This window comes from Podarcis pityusensis (genome assembly GCF_964106645.2).
Source record: "Podarcis pityusensis genome assembly, chromosome: 1".
Classification (NCBI taxonomy): domain Eukaryota; kingdom Metazoa; phylum Chordata; class Lepidosauria; order Squamata; family Lacertidae; genus Podarcis; species Podarcis pityusensis.
The window spans coordinates 30,957,910-30,979,255 of NC_138028.1; the positions used below are offsets into that span (position 1 = coordinate 30,957,910).

The following is a 21,346-nucleotide window of genomic DNA, read 5'->3' on the forward strand; positions in this document are numbered from 1 at the left end:
TTCCAGTAGCACCTTAGAGACCAATTTAGTTATTGGTATGAGCTTTCGTGTGCATGCACACTTCTTCAGAAACCATGCACACGAAAGCTCATACCAATAACTAACTTATAGTTGGTCTCTAAGGTGCTACTGGAAGGAATTTTTATATTTTTTTATATTTATTTTATTTTGCTTTGACTACGGCAGACCAACATGGCTAGCTACCTGTAACTAGTACATAATAACTGGCTACACATTGCTTTGGGCTGCCCTGGGCAAGATAAAGCAACCAACAAATTTAATACTAATAATAACTAAATGGCCTAAATGTGAGAAATGCTCTCAGGAAGATCCATTTCCATCCTTTTTTGGGGGGGGAATTACTTTAATCCGTAACTGATCCCTGCCTCTTTCTTCTGAATTCCGTTCCACTGAATGACACGAACAAAAAAGAGAGAGAAGACTTTCTGTCTGAAAGTCGTGCGTCTCTATTTCCTCAAAAGAATTCAAATGCGGAACAATAGTAGGACTGTCTCTAGCAACTAATTGTGATGCTCAGAGCAGCAGAGATGCCTGAATGCAAAAAACTCTGCAGTACAGTACTGGTTCTGGAGGGATTAGGGAGAAGCAGGAACACCCTGCAAACTGTATTCCCACTCAAGACATCTTCTGAACTGTGCACAGGAGGAAGGAAAAAAAGACACCCCAAAAATTGCTCCATCTCTTTCAGCCAGGAAGCCAAACCACCCAATCACTCCTTTGGCTACATAGCAGAACTGGAGCCAGAACTCTCAGAGCAGTGAGAGATCTGTCTTTACAACACTGCATACCCTGATCCCTCAAATAAACAAATAAGGTGGTTGTTGTCTAGAGCTGGAGAGAACCCATAGAGAACAGGAGACATATCAATCTTTTCTGTTACTGTGGAGAGAGAACTGAACACAACCATCAAATCACTCTCGCTGTGCTAGGGCCCATAACTAAGACTTCTGTTGAGCAGAAGACATTGGAAGGAATTATGAGGCTTTGATTCTGTCTGGGCAAGCATTTCAGCTTGTTGGACAGAATAATTCCCCCTCTTCTCCTGCCACATGCTGTCCCCGGGGGTACTCCCACCCAACTCCTGAGTCAATTTTGGGGCAGGGTGTGTGTGTGCAGGAGGAGGGCGGGACAGGCCTACTGTGCAAGTGGAAGTCTTTGCTTAGGGCTTCTGCTGACAGGACTCCTCAGCTGAACCCTGCCCACACATTTCCACAGAACTTTACAACTCCTCCCTGTTTATAGATACTTCCTCAAAGGAGGTTTCTTCATATTACATTCAAAAACTTTCCCTTCCTTTTTATTTTCTCTGAGTTGCTGTCTTGTTAAAGGTTTTTTGGTGTGTGTGTTTGCAAAATTAGGAAGAAAAATACCGTATTTTTTGCTCTCTAAGACTCACTTTTTCCCTCTTAAAAAGTATGGGGAAATGTGTGTGCATCTTATGGAGCGAATGCAGGCTGCGCAGCTATCCCAGAAGCCAGAACAGTAAGAGGGATTGCTGCTTTCGCTGCGCAGCAATCCCTCTTGCTGTTCTGGCTTCTGAGATTCAGAATATTTTTTTTCTTGTTTTCCTTCTACAAAATCTAGGTGCATCTTGTGGTCTGGTGCATCTTATAGAGCGAAAAATACGGTACTTGTTTTAAAGCTATCCCTCTGTACAGTGTTGGCAAATAGAGTTTCCAGTTTCAACCTTCATATTCAACTGACTGATTGAGTTAAAAATATGAAATTGCATATGCTCAGAGTTGTTGTTATTTATCAAAGTTAGCTAACTGTTTATTATGGAGTTTAGCATTTAAAACAGTGGAATAAAGTGGGGTGGAAGAGAAATGTTCATTGTGTCTTCAATACTGACACATGAAGAAATCAGAGGAGTGCCTCTAAACATTTTGATGATGGTGCTGACAGCAGCAAGAGTCTTCTGTCAAGACTAAGTACAAGGAAGCTTTCTTCTTAATAAAAAGTTACAACCTTTTACATAGGTGGGGCTAACAGAAAGGGGAACACAAATCACAACTGATCATGGGATGTGGTTCTGACTGTCCTCTTTCCTCACACAAATATTAGGTGCAGACTGTCTTAAAGGAAATTGGATGCTTTGGTATGTGTCTTTCTAAAAGCAGAATTAATTTTAATTTTATTTTATCTTTAACTCAATTTGGAACGTTTTCTGCGTTGTTGTTTTTTTAAAAGGATGGCTTATTACAAAAGGAGTTGCTGTTTTATACTTAAGCTTGCTGCCTTGAGTACTGTATGGCACAAAGGCAGCCTAAGAATTAAAGAAAACGAATGAATGACAGAGAAACTGTCATGTTGGCTGCTTCTTATCAGCAGGAAAGGAACCTTACCATAACTGACTATTAGAAGCACAAAGTTGACATTGCGAAACAGACGGACAATAGATTGCAGATAGGAATATTCCTCAGGTGATGCTGTGTGGATCAAGGCTTGGGCCCGGCTCGGAGGATGTGCAGGCTTTTCCTTGAACACTATGGAAAGAGCACAGAACCAGAAGTTAGAAATGGATTGGATGCTGTGCCCGACTCTGCAGAAGAAACAGAGGGGCATTGGCAAAGAACCTTGCAGAGCAGGGGCTGAGAACTTGTTTCCCTCATCCCGTGGGCTGATTTTGACAGATGGGTGGGGCCTCAGCCTGTCAATCACCGGATGTCACATGATCTCCTTTGGCCCTTATGAGTGATCAGATGGCGATGAAGCCATGGAAGCTTCCGCAATCAACTGATCACCGCCGCTTGCATGGCATGTGTATGGCACTTTGCAAGCCCTCGTGATTAGCTGATGAGAAGCCGATTTCAGAAAAGAATAAACCTATCTGGTGCAAACTTTAGTCATCATTCTCACCTAGAGGTTTGTCATATGGATTTACTATTTCCAGACAGTACATATTTACAGGAAGCAGGTGTCAAAAAGAGAAGTTCACGATTTCCAGAGTTCACAGAGTGTCCAAACGTGATTTATAAATCAGCCTTAAACTGTATCCCACTTAAATCTACTTACCGAAAGCTACTAAGATGAAGAGTGCTGTTGCCACAGCTGCAGTCATAAAAAACATGGTGCTAATATGATAGGCCAGCTTCTCCTCCTCTTCCACATCGGGAACCAGAACTGGAGGCAGGAGGAAACCCACTGCAATGCCAAGCTAAACACAGAAAACATCATCAGATGGCGTTTGTCATCTCTCACACTTATCTAGTCCAGTAAACTTATCTACGGTCTACGGAGGAGGTTGTTTTAAATCTACTTCATCTCATATTTTACCAAAAGCCATAAGAAGTCATCATTGCAGGACCGCCGCTTATCCTGACAGGAGCAACATTATGCATTGGGTTGGACTAGAGGACCCTTGTCCTTCCAATTCTACCATTTTATGATTAACAAATCCTATAAAGGCTCAGAACTCTACAGCTATCAATTCTGCTTATGCTAGGTTCACTAGCTAAAGCCAAATTCCACAGTTTAAGCTGGCGGAGTATGCACAAATATCCAAGCATTTGGATACACTTGGCTAGACATTCTTAAGACCAGTGTTAAGCCCACCCAACACTCATTTGAAGCCAGGCACTAGTAAAATACAGTCCTTAGGACTGAAGCAGTGTGCCTTCGACTACAAATTGTTAGGAATCGCAAGTAAGAAGAATGTTATTGCGCTCATATCCTAACAGACTTTACATAGTCATTTGGTCAGCCACTATGAAAACAGGATGCTGGACTAGACGAGCCTTTGGCTGAATCCAGGAGGGTTCCTCTTATGTTTACTCTCAAATTGACATCAGTTAATACCAATTTGTGTGTGAACATACCTATTCAACTGAGCAAAACCCCAAACAGTGTACAGAGGACCATAACACCCATAACAATGATGAAATTATAGAACATCAACGTGAGTAAGATGCACAAGCGAAAACCTTTTGACATCTTAAGCAAAAGCTACATATTCTTACTGAAGGCTTGAAAGAATAAAAAAGTGTTTTCTAAAGGTTGTGAGGTTTAAGCCCAGATGAGCTCCCCATTGTCAGAAAGTTTTTTAGGCTGCCTCCTGTGAACTCTCACAATTTTACACAGCAAAGGACTTTCAACCAGGGCTCATTGCACTAGCATGCAATGTTCTTGCACTGAGCTTTGGGTTAAGGTGTCCTAGCACTTTGTGCCTCAGCCCTATATATAATTACATCGCCACCCTAAATACACAACAGGGTTAAATTGTTTCCTAAATTTTAAAATGCAAAGCCTTTTCAAAGAGGAAATCCAAAACTAGGTATCCTTTTTAAAGATATTCATACGAGTCGATAAGGATGGGTACTTCATATCAACCCTGTAGCTAACAAATAGGGATGAACCTAATATTGTACATGCTGTGACATCCCAGCATGTCAGTTCTCCTATCTGAGACACAGGGGGAATGGGCTTAGTTAATACAGTACATCACTCCCTTTAAGAGCAAACTCAGGTGGTGAGTGCCAACGGAAACTGATCTAAAACAGGGGTGCTGAGAAACCAAAGAGAGGTATCGGCCAACTTAGGTGTGAGGGGGAGCCTGTCCAATAAGGATTAAGCATACAGTACTCATGTTGGGAAACAGAAACTGGGAATTTGGTGTGGGGATGGCTGGTCTGTTGGGGGAGGTTGTAGCAGATTGGCTGAACAGTTGCTGGGAATTGCAAGGAGGCAGTGCTGTTGCATTCAGGTGCTGCCTTTGCATTTCCCCTAAACATTTGATTTACCGCTAAGAGAACAGGATTGTGGCCTAGATGGGCCACTGACCTAATTTAGCAGACTCTTCTCTTCTTATAAACATTCCTATTGTGAGAGAAAAAGACAATGTAGTATTTTGTGGCAGGTCCCACCTTTTTGTCTAACTGGGCATTCCTTCACAAGAAGTCTACTCTAAATAGACTAAGTGAACTGGAAAAACTTATTCTCTCTTTTACAGACGATGGTGGGCTCTCAGGCCAGACTTTCAGCATTTGTGACTGTTATGCAGGCTGCATGGCTGTGTCTCACTTATCTTGTATGAAGGTGGAATCAAAGCTTTGCTTTTCTACATGGAAGACTTGACTTGCATATTTAGGTTAATGTGCCCTGCTCTGTCACAACCAACTCTGAGGACTGCAGTTTAAACACAGAACCAGAATACATTGCTTCTGTTTTGTTGGTATTACCAGCTATTTCACAATAACTGTGAAACAGGAGCAGAACTTAGGAAAACTGAAATATATAATTGTTATTACAAAGATATATGACAAATGCGTTACAAAATAAATTGTGAAAACTAAATAGTTCCACATGTTATGGTGAAGAAATTCAAATTATGGACTGTGTCATGTTTGACCTTTCAATATATTAACTTGTTTTCAATTGTGAAACCAATAATACCATCTAAACTTACAAATCATTAACTCCCACAATGTTTGCGGGAGATCTTCATTTGCCAGGCATCGCCCTGAAAGTCCCTCTTATCATTCCACACCTGGGCTACTTTGGAGCTATTATCATAGTGAGACAAATGTGGGCAGAGATTCCTGAAACTCAGATCATTTATATGAATGACAGAGCCACAACTGAAAGCTATAATGCAGTGATGTCTATCAGGTAGATCGCGGGATGAAAGAAAGTGATCACTGAATGTAATGTTGGGCCCTAAAAAAAGCTCCACAACTTTGGCCCTTCCCTCCAATGACAATGGGTAGATCACTGCCAGTTTTTTATACCGGGAACAGATTGCAGTCCCTTGGGAGTTGGACATCCCTGCTATAATGTAATGCACAACATATCCCACTTCAGTGCAATTAAGAAGAGATTTCCAAGAATTTTGCCCATAGCACTTTCATTGTGAGAAGCACTTCAAACTGCTTATCACGTTCATCCTGGAAAAGGGCCCTGCAAATAGGTAAGTGCATCCACTTTGTGGACTGGAAACAAACAAACTCAAAGGTAAGTGCCTTGCCCAAGGACAGAGTAGACTATTTGATGACTCAGTGGCATCATAAACTATTGCGCCATGTTTTAGACCACAACTCAAAGTTGCCATTTCTATTCAGGTCACTCTGTTCAAGTCCTCTCTCAGAAATTAGGCCCCACCAATTCCCAAGGAATCTTTTATTGAGGGTGAAAGAGGAGAGTGCAAAATATGGTCTGAAGCTCAACATCAAAAAAACGAAGATCATGGCCACTGGTCCCATCACCTCCTGGCAAATAGAAGGGGAAGAAATGGAGGCAGTAAGAGGTTTTACTTTCTTGGGCTCCATGATCACTGCAGATGGTGACAGCAGTCACGAAATTAAAAGACGCCTGCTTCTTGGGAGAAAGGCGATGGCAAACCTAGACAGCATCTTAAAAAGCAGAGACATCACCTTGCCAGCAAAGGTCCATATAGTTAAAGCTATGGTTTTCCCAGTAGTGATGTATGGAAGTGAGAGCTGGACCATAAAGAAGGCTGATCGCCGAAGAATTGATGCTTTTGAAGTATGGTGCTGGACGAGACTCTTGAGAGTCCCATGGACTGCAAGAAGATCAAACCTATCCATTCTTAAGGAAATCAGCCCTGAGTGCTCACTGGAAGGACAGATCGTGACGCTGAGGCTCCAATACTTTGGCCACCTCATGAGAAGAGAAGACTCCCTGGAAAAAGACCCTGATGTTGGGAAAGATGGAGGGCACAAGGAGAAGGGGACGACAGAGGATGAGATGGTTGGACAGTGTTCTCAAAGCTACCAGTATGAGTTTGACCAAACTGCGGGAGGCAGTGGAAGACAGAAGTGCCTGGCGTGGTCTGGTCCATGGGGTCACGAAGAGTCGGACACGACTAAACGACTAAACAACAACAAATTCCCAAGGACCCCAAAAGAAGACAACCAGCTTAATTTCTGTATAGCTGTGAGGAAAACATACAGATCTGAGTCTTTACTTGAAAATGAAATAAGGCCACTGGCCACACTGGCTGGGAGTTGGAGTCCATGGAATATTTGGAGGTCCCCCATCCCTGATCTACAACTATAGCAAATCCTAAAACTGATTCCAGCTACTTCCTCCCACAGTCCAGCATGCAATAGCAGATCAGAGCAAACCTAAAATTTAAATATTCCTCTTGTCATTTCTTCTGTTTTTGCATGTTCAGCTGGTGGTTAGGATAAAAGAAATTTGGTCAAATTTCTTCACTATCATGACGGGCAATCCTGCACTTCGTATGTGGTTCGGAGACAGTTGCCAATATAGTTCCTTCCGTTGGCAGGAAAACCACAACAGGCTCTAAGAACAACTTTCAATTTGGATACATCGGGCAGCAGTCAACATAGCATTACTCAGAGTAAAAGGAAAAGGTAAAGGACCGCTGACAGTTAAGTCCAGTCACGAACAACTCTGGGGTTGCAGCGCTCATCTCGCTCTACTGGCCGAGGGAGCCAACGTTTGTCTGCAGTTTTTCCGGGTCATGTGGCCAGCATGACTAAGCCACTTCTGGTGAAACCAGAGCAGCGCACAGAAACGACATTTACCTTCCTGCAGGGAAGTGCTTTCAAACTGCTAGGTTGGCAGGAGCAGGGACCGAGCAATGGGAGCTCACCCCATCGCGGGAATTCAAATCGCCAACCTTCCAGTCGGCAAGCCTAGGCTCAGTGGTTTAGACCACAGCGCCACCTGTACTCAGAGTGCATCCATTGAAATTAATAAGGTTAACTTAGGTCCATTAATTTCAACAGGTCTACTCTAAGTAAAACTCAGTTGTCTACCACCCAGTGTTTTGTGAACACTGTTAAACGAAGAGTAAAAAAGCAGAAAGAAGCCCCCTAAAAATACATTAAAGTCAATCTTGCTTTTTCACTTCTTTTTTTATTACAGACAAAAGCAAAATGAAAAGGTTTGAGCATTACTTCTCAAAGCAGCCAAAGACTCACACATCCTGGCAATCCTTATGATTGCACCTCCTAGAAGGCTTTCCCAGAAAACTTTTTGTCCGCAATTAAAATGAGCCTGAAATGTCTATCAGTGACAAAAAGAATGAATGAGCTCTACCAGGCCTTTCAGGATTTTTGGAAGGAAATGAATGCAAAGGCAAGAGACATCACCTCTCTTTTGAAGTGGTGCATATAGCCTTACTTGACACCCCACTGCACTTTGCCCTATTTTCTCCAGTCATGCTTCAGCTCTACTCAAACACAAATACATCTTATACTTTCATTTGTTTTATTTCCCCAGACACCCAGTGTAAGATAACTGTGACCCCCCCTTTATTTAATTATAGGCATTGGAGTTGGGATGTTGGGAGTGATTTTCAGGGGACCACAGCATAGATAGAGGGTAACCCCAACCAAAAATACATGTGTGTTTAAGTGGATGCATTTCCTCTAATAAACATGGAAGTGGGCACGTGATCCTTTCCCATGTAAGAACTGCCTTCGTGGAAGAAGTATGAGACCAGTGGTACCAGCAAAACCACTGATGGACAAACACCCTCCAAGTACCACAATCCTCCACCCTCCTTTCCAGGCTGGTTTGCACAAAACACAAATAGACTGACTCAACCTCACCACACGCAAATAATGTATATTGCTTTCTAATATAGCACAAAGGACTCCATTTACAAAAGCCATTTGAACTTCGTTTAAAAAAAGAAAATAAAAACAGCTTTGGCAGTACTTTATGGACTGAACATCTGAAATAACCACATGCAGAAATGCATAAACACGGAGCTATTCAGGGGGAAAGCAGAATACCACAGGGAGCATGGTCATCAGCTAAAAAATTCTGCAGAGTAAGAAAGAAAGGCAGATATTAACTCCTAAAGAAGAAAGCACAGCCGGAAATGCGAACACATTTTGGACCAAGCAGCCAATGACATGGCACTTTCAAAACGGACTTCTGACCTGGTCACAACTCATCTCAGAGGTTCAAGTCACTGAGCAGCATCTTCCTTTATTTCCAGCACTCAAGCAAGTGTGCCATCACTTCTGTCATCAAAATCGCACCAACCACATGCTAAAAAGGAAATATTAGCCACCTTGGGGAAACACCGAAGTTTGCACAAATACAAGAAAGGGGGTGGGGACAAAAGAGATAGGACCCAACAGCATCCCAGTGATGGCTGAGCATGTTCACTGGGCATGAAGTGAACTGTTGGGGAGGGTGGAAAACCAAGAGGGAGAAGGAAGGGAATGGAGAGACCTGGAAGAGAAGAAGGTGATTGACTGGGACCAGGAACAATAATGCATGTTGCAGGGGCGGATTGTTGCAGGTCCAACCTGTGCCCTTTAAGTCAAACTGGCGTAATGTTTATCCTACAGTCCCTTTTTCCTTAACAGTGCAATGTTATCCATGTTTAAATGGAAAATTCCCACTGAGTTCAATGAAGCTTGCTCACAGGGAAGTGGATCTAAAAGTACAGCCTCAGGGTCTGATTTCTAATGGCTACTGTCTAGGAGGAGAGATTCAGGAGCCAAACAGGTTTCCAAGTGTGGGGAAACCATACATGAGTAAGCACCACTCAGATCAAAGGGACACTCCAGAACAAGGTAGGAACAGAGCAATGTAGTTGGAATATCAAACAAACACATTTTGCAATACCAGTCACCTAAATTTCAAAAGGAGTGTTGTTCTCCACAATTTGCCAAGACACAGAAACTTGCCAAAGTGAACTTGAGAATCAAACCCCCAACCAAAGGATAGCAGAAACATTTTTTTTAATTAGTTGCCCAGGGTCAGCGAAAGGCAGCAAGGGGGAGGTGCTGTGAAGCTGCTCCTCCAGCCTCCCAGGAATAGCATCATGGCCAAGGGGAGACCAAGAGGGTCCCATCCATCAGCCAGAGAAGGAGCAGCTGCAGGAAACCTGCAGAAAGGATGCTCCAAATGCCAGCTGCACTGGGACCACAGAAGCAAGATGGGAAGATGCTCTACATCCACCAAGGAACAAGAGCCCCCAAAAGACTATTCAATAAGGAAACATCAACAAGCAAATAAATAAAAAGAAAATGGCCTAAACTCAGCTAGAGAGAAATGCCTGCTTATTCTTCACCTCTTTGTTCTGGCCTTAAATAACTTATTTCCTTCCTCTACTTCTTCCACCCTCTCCCCTTCCCTGCTGTGACTTTGTAAGCCCGGTAGCAATGCCCCTCCCTCCCTCTCTTTTTAATGTGAACTTCTTTGGGAAACAATAATTTTCTGAAAAGCAGCACTAAGATATAGCAAAATAAATAATCACACCGGTTTTGCTGGCTACTACAAGACCCACAAGGGCAGAAGACACATGGCTACACCCTATTTCCTCCTCACTAGGGAGATATTTCAGCCATGTAAAACTCATACAGAATGGTAAAGGTTGCAACTATCTGATGAAGCCTTAATAGAACGGTGCTTATTCCACAATTCCCACTGTCAGCCATATGTATGGACAGCAGCCTTGAGCAGAGGAGAGGAAGTCCCTGGTACGTGCAGGTTGTGGGGATTGGATGTGCCATTGCCATAAATGCAACCAATCCCAAAAATAAGTGCACTGCAGTCAGGCCCAAGCTAAGCATCAACAGATGCGCTGCAGAAAGTGGTATGCAGGCTATTTGTGTCTCAGTGTTGCTTAATTTCCCCTCAGGCTGGCATCTAGTTTTACAAACCCAGTCATTTCTTCAGGAGCCACATCTCTGCTGGAATACAGTGGTGCCTCAGGTTACATACGCTTCAGGTTACATACGCTTCAGGTTACAGACTCCGCTAACCCAGAAATAGTGCTTCAAGTTAAGAACTTTGCTTCAGGATAAGAACAGAAATCGGGCTCCGGCGGCGCAGCAGCAGCAGGAGGCCCCATTAGCTAAATTGGTGCTTCAGGTTAAGAACAGTTTCAGGTTAAGAACGGACCTCCGGAACAAATTAAGTACTTAACCTGAGGTACCACTGTAAAACACACACTCCACTTTCTCCCCTGGACTTTAGAAGCAATTACAGTGGTACCTCGGCCTTGCTGTCCTTTAAAATCTCCCTTTTGCTCTCACCTAAGAGTCCAGATTCAAGAGTAAGAAGGGAAAGCAAAGAGGATCAAAGCTCCCCAGGTTGCTTTGGAGTTGTTCAAATCCACACCAAGAGAAGCTCAGCTTCAATGTTACCATATTTTTCTGTGTATAAGACGCCCCCTATTTTGGGGGGGACTCCAAATTGAGAAAATGGGGGGAGGTTGTATCCGTGTATAAGACAACCCACAATTTTGAACATGATTTTTAAATTAAGAAATCTAGTCTTATACACAGAAAAGTACTGTATACTGCACATCAAGAAATGTACCCCTGATGCTAAGAGGATGCCAATACTAAGATCTGTTGTATTTTTGTGCATTTCAGGGGTCTCACGAGCCTATAGATACTTTCCTCTCATACATGGGTGCTGATGTGGCCACCCTGCACTCTGGAAATAGAATATTTGACTATAAAACTGACTTGCCTTGCAGGATTGTTGTAACATTCGCAACTCAATATTGCTCATGAAGCACTTAGAACACTGTGCAAAGATTAGGCATTACTGTTCCTTGGCCACCTTTATTTATATTATATTATTATATTATACTATATTATATTTTTCTCTTTGGAAATGTTTTCTGGTATTTCCTGGGAAAATTCCATTGCCAAACCCTCGCTCAGCTCATTTCAGTCCCCCTCCTTTCCCAGAATCAAATGCACATCCTAGTTCAGTTCAATACTCAAATAAAACTTGCCTTGCATATGCAGACTTCTGGCCCTCCTGGGCTCACATTCAGGGCAAAGTTAAAGCAGCAAGGTTGGGTTAATCTAGCTGGCTAGCAGGCATTTGTAGTCACAATATGTGAGGGACATATTTAAGGGCACTACAAATGTATGTGTGAATGTTCTGAAAAGCATATTGCAATTATCCAGTGCAGTTTTATTTGGCTCAGCATACAACTCTCAAAGCCGGCGAGGAGGTGAAGCAATTTGCCTCGGCAGCAGATCCAACCCGTGCTTTGCCATTATGCCACTGCCAGCTCACTGCCCATGCTGCTGCCACAACATCCTTGCCCTCACTGCTATTGCTGCACCTTCACCACTGCCGCTGCATCGTAGAGACAGTGAGGGTGCAGCTGCAGACAAGGGTGCAATTCTGGTGGCGAGGCCGGCAACAGTGTGGGCACAACACTGGGGGTAGGGAGGGGGCCTGGATGGGGGGGTGTTAGGTGATGGGGCATTTTGCCTACAGTGGCAAAATGTCCAGGGCCACCCTGCCAGCCCGTGTATCAGGACATTTTTTATCAGTTCAATGACATTATTAATATAATATAATATAATATAATATAATAATATTACAATATAATAAAATAAAATATGCAAGAACTTAAAGGCAGTTTCTGCCGAACACCATTACCATTTATGACTTCATTTGCAGAAATTACATCTAGTTTAATTTGACACCAAAGCCCCATCAAATATACGAAATATTTAAACAAGATAAAAAGATTGGATTTGATAATCAGCCCTCTAAACTCGAAACACAATTAATAAATAATAAAATCAGGGTAATTTCGAGAATATATTGACTCCTCCTGGAATGGGAAGTTAAGGAGGAGGAGGTTAAGGCAACAATGATTAGATGGGCACAGGACATTGGACATCTAATAATGATGGCCGAATGGGAAGAGCTTTGGAGAACAAATATGAAATTTACGGCGTGTTATAACATCAAAGAAAAGATGCAGCACAGATGGTACCTCACCCCCTCAAGACTATCAAAGATGTATAAAAATTTAGCGACTACTTGTTGGAGGTGTGGTGGGAGTAATGGCGACATGCATCATATGTGGTGGACATGTAGGAAGATAACTTTTTTAAAAAGACCAGAGGCATTTCTGTTAAGCATTGTTGGCAAGGACATCCCGAAGGCCTTTAGGGAGGTATTCTTATATGCAACGGCCGCAGCTCAGACTTTGGTGGCAAAGGGGTGGAAGGAACAAGAAGCCCCAACAAAACGGACTGGCATTACAAGCTACAAGAATTTGCTGAAATGACGCAGTTAACAAATACCCTGAGAGGCAATTCAAAACAAAAATTTATGGAAAAGTGGGATAGATATAAAACATATGTTCAAAAATACAGTATAGGTTCGCTATCTATGCTAGCATTTGATTGACGTTGGAGTGAGAATGAGTTGAGAAATAAGACTAAGAGCACATATTGATATAGGAATGTATTAGATAAAATGTAAAGAAATATACAATAATAAGAGTACATTCATCTGTAAAAAGGGAATATACAATGGGATAGACAGGAAGTCTAGTGTGTTGGTATGTATATGATTTTGGGGGGGGGTTGTTTTTGTTTTCTCTTTTTGTTCTTTCTTTTGTTTCATTTTCTTTCTAGGTATATAAAATTTGTATGTAATTTTTGTATACATGTTGGAAATTATATTATAGTAAGTCCTGTAATGTAATATGACAACGTTTACCGATGTAATATAAGAATGTTAACAAATAAATAAAATGCAAATTAAAAATAAATAAAAAAAATTTAAAAAAATTAATTTGACACCAAAGCCCACCTTGGATAGCCACCAAACATAAGTCAAACATGTTGGGTCACAACAGCAAACTTTGAAAAAACTACAGTACCAGACAAATTATTCCTCTAAACAAAATGACAGCCTAGCTGAAAGGCAGAGGGCTACTAAAAACATTATGAACAGCTCAAGGAACAGTACTCTGTGATATCGCATCAAACATTTTATAAGAGATATTATCCAGACTTTTGTCCCTGAAACAAAAGCAGAGTCTACAAGATATGTCTAACGTACCACGTCCCCAATGGCAACCCAAAAACATTGTCTCCCTATCTCAGTGTTTGCATTCTGGGTTTAAGGTCAAGGTACTCAGCTGGAGAGCAGGAAAGCAGAAGGAGTCTCATAGATCCCTCTTGCAACATTGTGTGTGGTGTGTTCCAAGAAATCATGTGATAACTTAAACAATGAAAAAGCACAAGTGGGGATTATTTGGAATGGGGCAAACGCACTAGCTGACAAGCCTTTAGAATAAATGTTGGTAATTAGATGCTATCTTGAGCTACCTGAACAAGGGGAAATTGTGAGAGATAGAAAGGTAATCTGCTCTTCCTCCTCACTGATTCCTTCTCTTTCAGTAACTACTTCCTTTCATTCAGGTTTTACTTACTGTATCGTCTACAAGTTCAGTATCAGCAGAGGTGGATTTTGGGGAGTGCGATTGGGTCTGGTGCACTTGGTGCCAACAGAAAGGACGCTGCAGGGCTTTGCAATTATAATGTAGTGAACTGAGCAGAATGGAAGATAAGAGTTGGGAAAGTCGTTAAATTTTGGCCTCGTACAGGATGCTGCTGAAATTTTTAAGACCACAGGTATCAGTATTAACTGTTATCTTCTTGGTTCCAACTTGGCCATCTGTAAACCTGTACTTAGAATGGCCTTGAGTTTTCTTTATCCTTTCAGCCAGCAGTCTAACCAGACTATTTTGTTCTGCACTATAATATAATTACCAAACTCCAACAGCGTGAGACATCATAAAGATAAATCAACTTTATTTCAACCAAGGAGACATGTGAAATCTGGCAGAAAGAGGGTCTGGTCACATCAGATACTTAAACAATGCACCATGAAAATGCAGCATAGGCAATATGCCCAGGCAACATGCTCCCCAAATATGCCAGCATCCCCTGGACTCCTGCCCAAGTGCAAAGCAGCGGGCAAACGCATTGACATGTTTCTACTGCATAAGTATCTATGTTACACCATGAAGCAGCCGCAAATGTTGCAAAATTAGAAAAGTCAACTCTTTGTTACAGTAACCTGTACCCTCTTTAGGGAAAAGAGGGACCCCACACTCAAATCCAGGGGTTAGCAAACTTTTTCAGCAGGGGGCTGGTCCACTGTCCCTCACACCTTGTGGGGGGCCAACTATATTTTTTTGAGGGGGACACAACGATTTTTGCCCGCCCGCAAAGAGGCCTGAAGATGCTTCGCTTTACTTGTCCCAGTTGTTGTCCCAATAGCTGCAGTTGGGCTTCTCCAGCCAGCCAGGTGCCATGGCGGGGTAGGAGGCGGCGTTGGCTGGCGAAGGCAGAAGCAGCAGTGCCGGCGGAGGAGCCGCGGACGGAGGTAGGGGAACCAGGGCGTTGCCGGAGCTTTTACCCACCACCTGCTGCTGCTAATTCTAATGAGGGGCACCGTGAAGACAGAGCTGCCTGGCAACCCGCAAGCGGCAGCCACAGCCACTGCAACAACCCCCCTGAATGCCATGGGAGGAATGAAGGAGGGAGGGAGGGATGAAGAAAGCGTGCGAGGAAGCAGCACAGAGAAAGAAGGAAGGGCGGACTGAGGGAGAGGGAGGAAGAGGAGGAGGAAAATGCAGCAGCAGCCGGCGTCATATGCCCCCTTCACAGCACTGCCCTGCTGAGGCAGGCAGGTGGGTGAGCCGACTCCCGCCATCAATGGCGCCCGGAATGGGACACGATTGCTCCATCCCTGAGGAGAAAAGTGCAGCAGTGGGAGGGAGAGGGAAAGAACATGCATGCTGGCGATCCACTCTGCGATTCCCGGACCGTCCATGGGCCGGATCTAGAAGGCAATTGGGCCTGATCCGGCCCGTGGACCTTAGTTTGCCGACCCATGGTCAAATCCCATAGAAATGTTCTATCTTTGAGTTCTATTTGACCTTTTCTTTCTTTCTTTCTTTCTTTCTTTCTTTCTTTCTTTCTTTCTTTCTTTTCTCCCTTCCTTCCTTCCCTCTCTCTCTCTCTCTCTGTCTGCATGTGTGCATTTCCCGACAACTCTGGCAGAGGAACTGTTCAGCTGCTGACTTAGGTCTCTAACAGCTCAAACAGTTTTACAAAGTTAAGTGTCTCTGCTATGAAGAGCCATTTAAAATGCATCAATGGTACTTGTTGTGAGAGATCATTCTTAAGGACATGCAATCTCAGTCCGGTGAGACAAGCACACTTATCTCCTTTCAAATGCATACAGCAATCTTCGCCAACACCTTCATATGTAAACATTTGCTTCCAACGACACTGACTTTTAACGATCACAGCTATTATTATGCCTATATCTTCTGCATGTGCAGAACTCAGGAAGTGCGCCTGAAAGCCAAGACATCTTCTTATTGCGCAATGTCAGCATCAGGCACTTCCCTTTTGCCTTCAGCAATCCACGCCTGTGAGGGGGAGGAACCTGAACACAGAGCATTTCTTATACAGGAGCCGGAGGGCAACTTATTTTGTTTGCTCTTGTTCAGCTCCGTAATATCCTGATTTTAGAAAAGAACACCATTATTGAGCACAGCAGATGCTAGCAATAATATTCTGTCTAGGACAAACAACTGGAGAGCAGCATACTTGGCAAGAAAATAAAGAGAAATTTTCAAGTAAGAGGATCCATCAAGTTTGCAGGAGTACTAATACATCCCCTATGGTGGCTATTCATTGCAAAGAAAATGTTCCAAATACAAGCTATTATAAAGCAGCTAGATTTATTTATTTATTTGTTTGCTTGCTTGCTTGCTGCCCACCTGACTGGGTTTCCACAGCCATTCTGAGCAGCTTCCAACAAATTATAAAACGACAACAAAATATCAAACATTAAAAACCTACCTGTCTCTACCTATTCTGACAGAAACATGGCCTTTTAAACTGCAAGGGGAGCACTGTTTTTGTTTGTTACTATGTTATGCATTTTTGTGTTTTTTATTATAAACTGCCTTGTGGTCCTCTCACTTTCTTAATAGGGTATGATTCACCTAATGAGCCCTTGGCAAGGACTTCTGCTTGAACAACGTGGCTTCCCCAACTCTCTACCCACCCAGATTGGCTTAGAGGGTTTCTGGAGAACTCCAGAACAGCGTTTGCTCTGGGCAGGGAGGGGAAGGAGAGCATTTCAATCGGCTAGCCAAAATGCTTGCATTGGCAGAAGGATCAGAAGAGCACATTGCTGAATACAACCCACAGTCTTTGAGGGTTGGAGGGTTAGTTGCATGATCTTATATTTAAAATGAAGGCCTTAGTTTCACAGTGAGGTTAACCACAAACGCATAGGCAGGAAAATCCTGGAATTCCCTCTTAATCAAGATAAAAGCGGCAAATGCATGTGGGAATTCCCTTTGATGCAGCAGAATCAGCATTTAGGGAGACTAGAGCAAGGGGAGCCAATGCTGTGGTCTGCAGATATTGCTGGACTCCCACCAGCCCCGGCCAGCATGGTCACAGGTGATGGGAATTGTTGTCCTAGCCTAGAGCATCTGTTGGATTCCACACTGGCTACCCCTGCGGAAGGATAGAGAACATTGAACACTTCCTCCACATCATGCACAAACAAACTCACCAGAGACAATTGTACTTTGATGTACACATACATTTCCTTTATTTTCCCCTGCCCAGGAAGCCACTTCTCTGATAACAATGCCAATTTTGAAAGGAGGGGGAAGTATAGAGCTCAGATCTGCTGCCAGCATCACAAGAGAGCCACTAATAGTTTTTAACTGTCTTTATTGATAATTTTAATATTTATCAGAGTAGAGGTTTTACTACAATCATGCAGTATTATAAATGTTGGTTTAAATATATATATATATTGGAAACCAGTAAGAAATAAAGTATGAAGTAAAATAAGAGAGGGGGGGAAACTGCACAAAATAACTGGATTGTTATTTTAACTTCATAAGGAAGTTCTGAAAATTCAGTTACAATAAAAATCTGGAAAACCACCTTATGCTGTTCGGAGAGCATGAAAACTGTTCCAGACTTCGGCTGTTAGCTAGGAAAGGTACAGTGGTACCTTGCTTTGCAACCGTTTTGGATTACAACCATTTTGGATTACAACCACATCAGACCCTGAAGTGTGTGTCTCTTTTTTTGGATTACAACCCATTTTTATTTTGGATTACAACCATTTTTTTTTTGGGAGGCCCCATTGGTGAAAGTGCGCCTTGGGTTACAACCTGTTTTGGTTTACAACCGGACCTCCGGAACGGGTTATGGTTGTAAACCAAGGTATCACTGTACTGAACTTTAGCAGAAGCACATCCCTAGGGACAGTAATGGGCTGGATGAATAAATGGAAGCTGAAACAAGATACATGCACTCCCAGTCAGGAAGGATGCAGACTCTGGAATAGGGACTCAGCCTGTTTTGGATGGGGTAGTACTCACCGTGAGGAATCAGACTCACAGTCTGGGCATCCTCCTGGGTTCTGCCTTGCACCAGGATTTGCCAGAAGCATTTATGCCTAATTTAGGCTGGTGCACCAGCTATGCACATGCCTGAGGAAGTATAGCAACACATGTCTTACATCTAGATTTACTCGCCACTGTTACTTTCCACTGGTTAGTGATTCCTTTATGCTAGCAAGCTTTTAGCCTACAAAGTAGATCACAGGCGGGGAACCTGTTTGGCTCCACAGGTCAGATCCTTATCAGAATTGGTCTCTCAAACCAAATCTGAGAGGTGGGTGGCCTGCCTGTAAATCATCTGATATCACAACGGCATCATGTTATTTGGTGTTTTGAAGTCCCAAAGTCGGAACATCAAAGCACACCGATAAAGTGGGGGGGGGGTAGTTTTAGCAGGAGTTTTGATTCAACCCCCTTCCTGATCACAGGGGTTTCAATGCAAAGTGATTTGTTCAGGCAAACTGATCGGAATTTAACACTAACACCACCCTGCTGATAAGCTGGTGAACTAAGTGTACCATCCTGTTGCATTATCTGTGAACAGCAGTTCTCTGCAGGGAACTAGTGCACACCACCAATGAAGAATTGAACACCACCACCCCTGCCCACCAGCTGACACCCACCGATCAGGGTGATGTCAGCCGATTGGCAGGGGAACTAGAACCCCAGATGGGCCAATGGCAAATAGCAATTTGGGTTTGCTCTGGAATGGATTGATGTTTGCTCCAATTTAGAGCTAAAGAGCAGGTTTTCCCTGAGAATGGAGAAAACTACTTGGACCTGTGCCTAGAAAGAGTGGGTCAAGTGGAAAACCATGTGGGCCTGTCCTTTCTAGGCATGGGGCAAGCAAAAACATGGATCAGCCCTCTCAAGATCAGATGATAATGATAATGATTTATTATTTATACTCCGCCCATCTGGCTGGGTTTCCCCAGCCACTCTGGGCGGCTTCCAACAAAATATTAAAATACAGTGGTCTTTTAAACATGAAAAGCTTCCCTAAACAGGGCTGCCTTCAGATGTCTTCTTAAAGTCTGGTAGCTGTTCTTCTCTTTGACATCTGATGGGAGGGCATTCCACAGGGCGGGTGCCACTACCGAGAAGGCCCTCTGCCTGGTTCCCTGTAACTTGGCTTCTCGCAGCGAGGGAACCGCCAGAAGGCCCTTGGCTCTGGACCACAGTGTCCAGGCAGAACGATGGGGGTGGAGATGCTCCTTCAGGTATACAGGGCTGAGGCCGTTTAGGGCTTTAAATGTCAGCACCAAGACTTTGAATTGTGCTCAGAAACGTACTGGGAGCGAATGTAGATCTTTCAAGACCGGTGTTATGTGGTCTTATGCAGAGGAAAGGACTACCTCCTTTCCTCTAATCCCCCTCATCCCTTTCTCTCCGACCTTATACTATTGAACAAGATGGAAATTGTTGGTATTATTTAATTTGGTGGTCCTCAAACCATGTTTCGCCATGGACCACTAGTAAGAATATTGGTGGACCACTCAATGATTCTTCTGTCTATTGTAGCAATTATAATGGTGCTAGATGCTGTATGACTTGTAACTGTATTTTTGATCGCTTCTTTCATTTCCATATGTTGGACAAGGTTCAATGTACTTTGTCCCTTTTGTGCCCCCACCCACTAATTTATTTATTTTGATGGTGTTGCCATTGCAATGACATGACAACTTGCTCAACTGATCTGAAAGAGGCACCAGGACACATAGTGGCTGCTTTGGTGGTGAATGCACAATGATTAATACAAAAAAGGGCCCCCATTAAATGTGCTTTTAATGGAAGGTGTGGGTGTGACCCCTGTAGATCCCTGTAGAGATCAAGTGAGCACTGACAATAGGGCACTTTCCCAAAGACCTTCCTTTTTACCCTGGCATTTCCTGATCGTAGATATATTGAGTTTTATTTTAGTTGTGGCTGTTGCAGCTGAACTGCTGTAGTTGAATCACTTTGAGATTCATACATTTGTAAATGAAAAGCTGTATCTAAGTTTTGAAAGACACAATCTGAATTCTATAAACTTCAACCTGCAACACAACAAAGTACAATATAAGAAATACAAATGCAATTAAAAATCAGTACAAATATTAAAAGGCAACGGATGCACCATCTCCTATTTTCAGCCACAGATACACTATGAAGGATCTGAGTAAAGCTTGTGGACAGCTGGTGATCTGTGGATCACAACTTGGGAACCCGTGGCTTAATGCGTACCTGAATATTTTGCCACCTACCTGGTTACCAAAGACAGCGATGGAGCAGGCACTGGAGACCTCCCGGGACCCAAACCAGACGGAAGCGATGTGGGACGGCATGCCCAGGATGAAGACTTGGGCCAGCGAGCAGACGACCTGTCCCAGGACGGTGACGGGGAAGAGGTTTGGCTTCGTGCTGCCCGTCTTCACCCAGGCGCCCACGCAGTTGAGAGCGGAGCCCACCAGGGCGATGAGGCGCAGCCCCTTCTTGTCGAGCAGCCAGGCGACCGGGAAGAGCAGCGGGATGTAGACGATCATGTAGCACATGGAGAGCCAGTCGATGGCGAAAGGGGTCACGCCGTAGAAGCGCGCGAAGACGACGCTGATGCTCCCGTACTGGATCCACTGGAAAGCGTTGCAGAACGAATAGGCGCTGAAGAGGAAGACGATTGCCCAGCGCCGCCGCGTCAGGCGCACCTCCGGCTCCGACCCCGGCGCGGACCCGTTGGGCGTCTCGGCGTCCGCCGGCTCGGGCTTCGCCTCTTGCAGCAGGTCGGGCTCGGCTCGATACCCCGTCCGCTTCTCTCCGAGCTCCGGCTCCCCGCTCACCATAGCGGCCGAGGAAGTGCGCGCTGAGCGACAAGTTCCTCCTCCGACGGCGGGACACCAGCGCGGGCTCGGGGATCCCTCGCTCTTCCCTCAGCCAGCAGCCCCGGTGCCGCGAGCGCCCCCCGCGCGCACGCCTCGCCTCGCCGGACTTTCTTCCTCTTGCGCTCACCTTTCGCGGCTCATGTTGCCAGCTCAAGGTTTGCCTCCACGGCGCACGTCACCACGCCCCGCTCGCCGAGGCGCGTCAGCCAGAAACCACCGCCCCCCCCCCCGGCCCGCGTTGGAAGGAGCTACCTGGACGCCCACCACCACGCCCCTCCAGGCGCGGATT

General features: G+C 44.1%; 1 protein-coding gene and 1 long non-coding RNA gene across 4 annotated transcripts in view; both read right to left on the minus strand.

Annotated features, from left to right (window-relative positions):
* The window catches only part of FLVCR2 (FLVCR choline and putative heme transporter 2), a 50,086-nt gene extending 28,831 nt beyond the window's left edge, over positions 1-21,255 (minus strand). Inside the window, exons 1-3 of one of the 3 annotated variants that reach the window (XM_080978633.1) lie at positions 20,446-21,255; positions 3,037-3,178; positions 2,367-2,507 (exon numbers count right to left, since the gene is read on the minus strand). In XM_080978633.1, the coding sequence (XP_080834759.1) occupies positions 2,367-2,507; positions 3,037-3,178; positions 20,446-21,018 (856 nt within the window). In that variant the 5' untranslated portion in view covers positions 21,019-21,255. The remainder of the gene's footprint in view (positions 1-2,366; positions 2,508-3,036; positions 3,179-20,445) is intronic. The other 2 variants (XM_080978631.1, XM_080978632.1) reach the window with 2 other exon arrangements.
* Positions 14,973-20,432, minus strand: LOC308462782. The gene is made up of 2 exons (XR_013979350.1): positions 18,182-20,432; positions 14,973-17,297 (listed from the first exon to the last, which is right to left on the minus strand). It is a non-coding gene; the product is annotated as an uncharacterized lncRNA (long non-coding RNA).
* Positions 21,256-21,346: the final 91 nt, after the last annotated feature.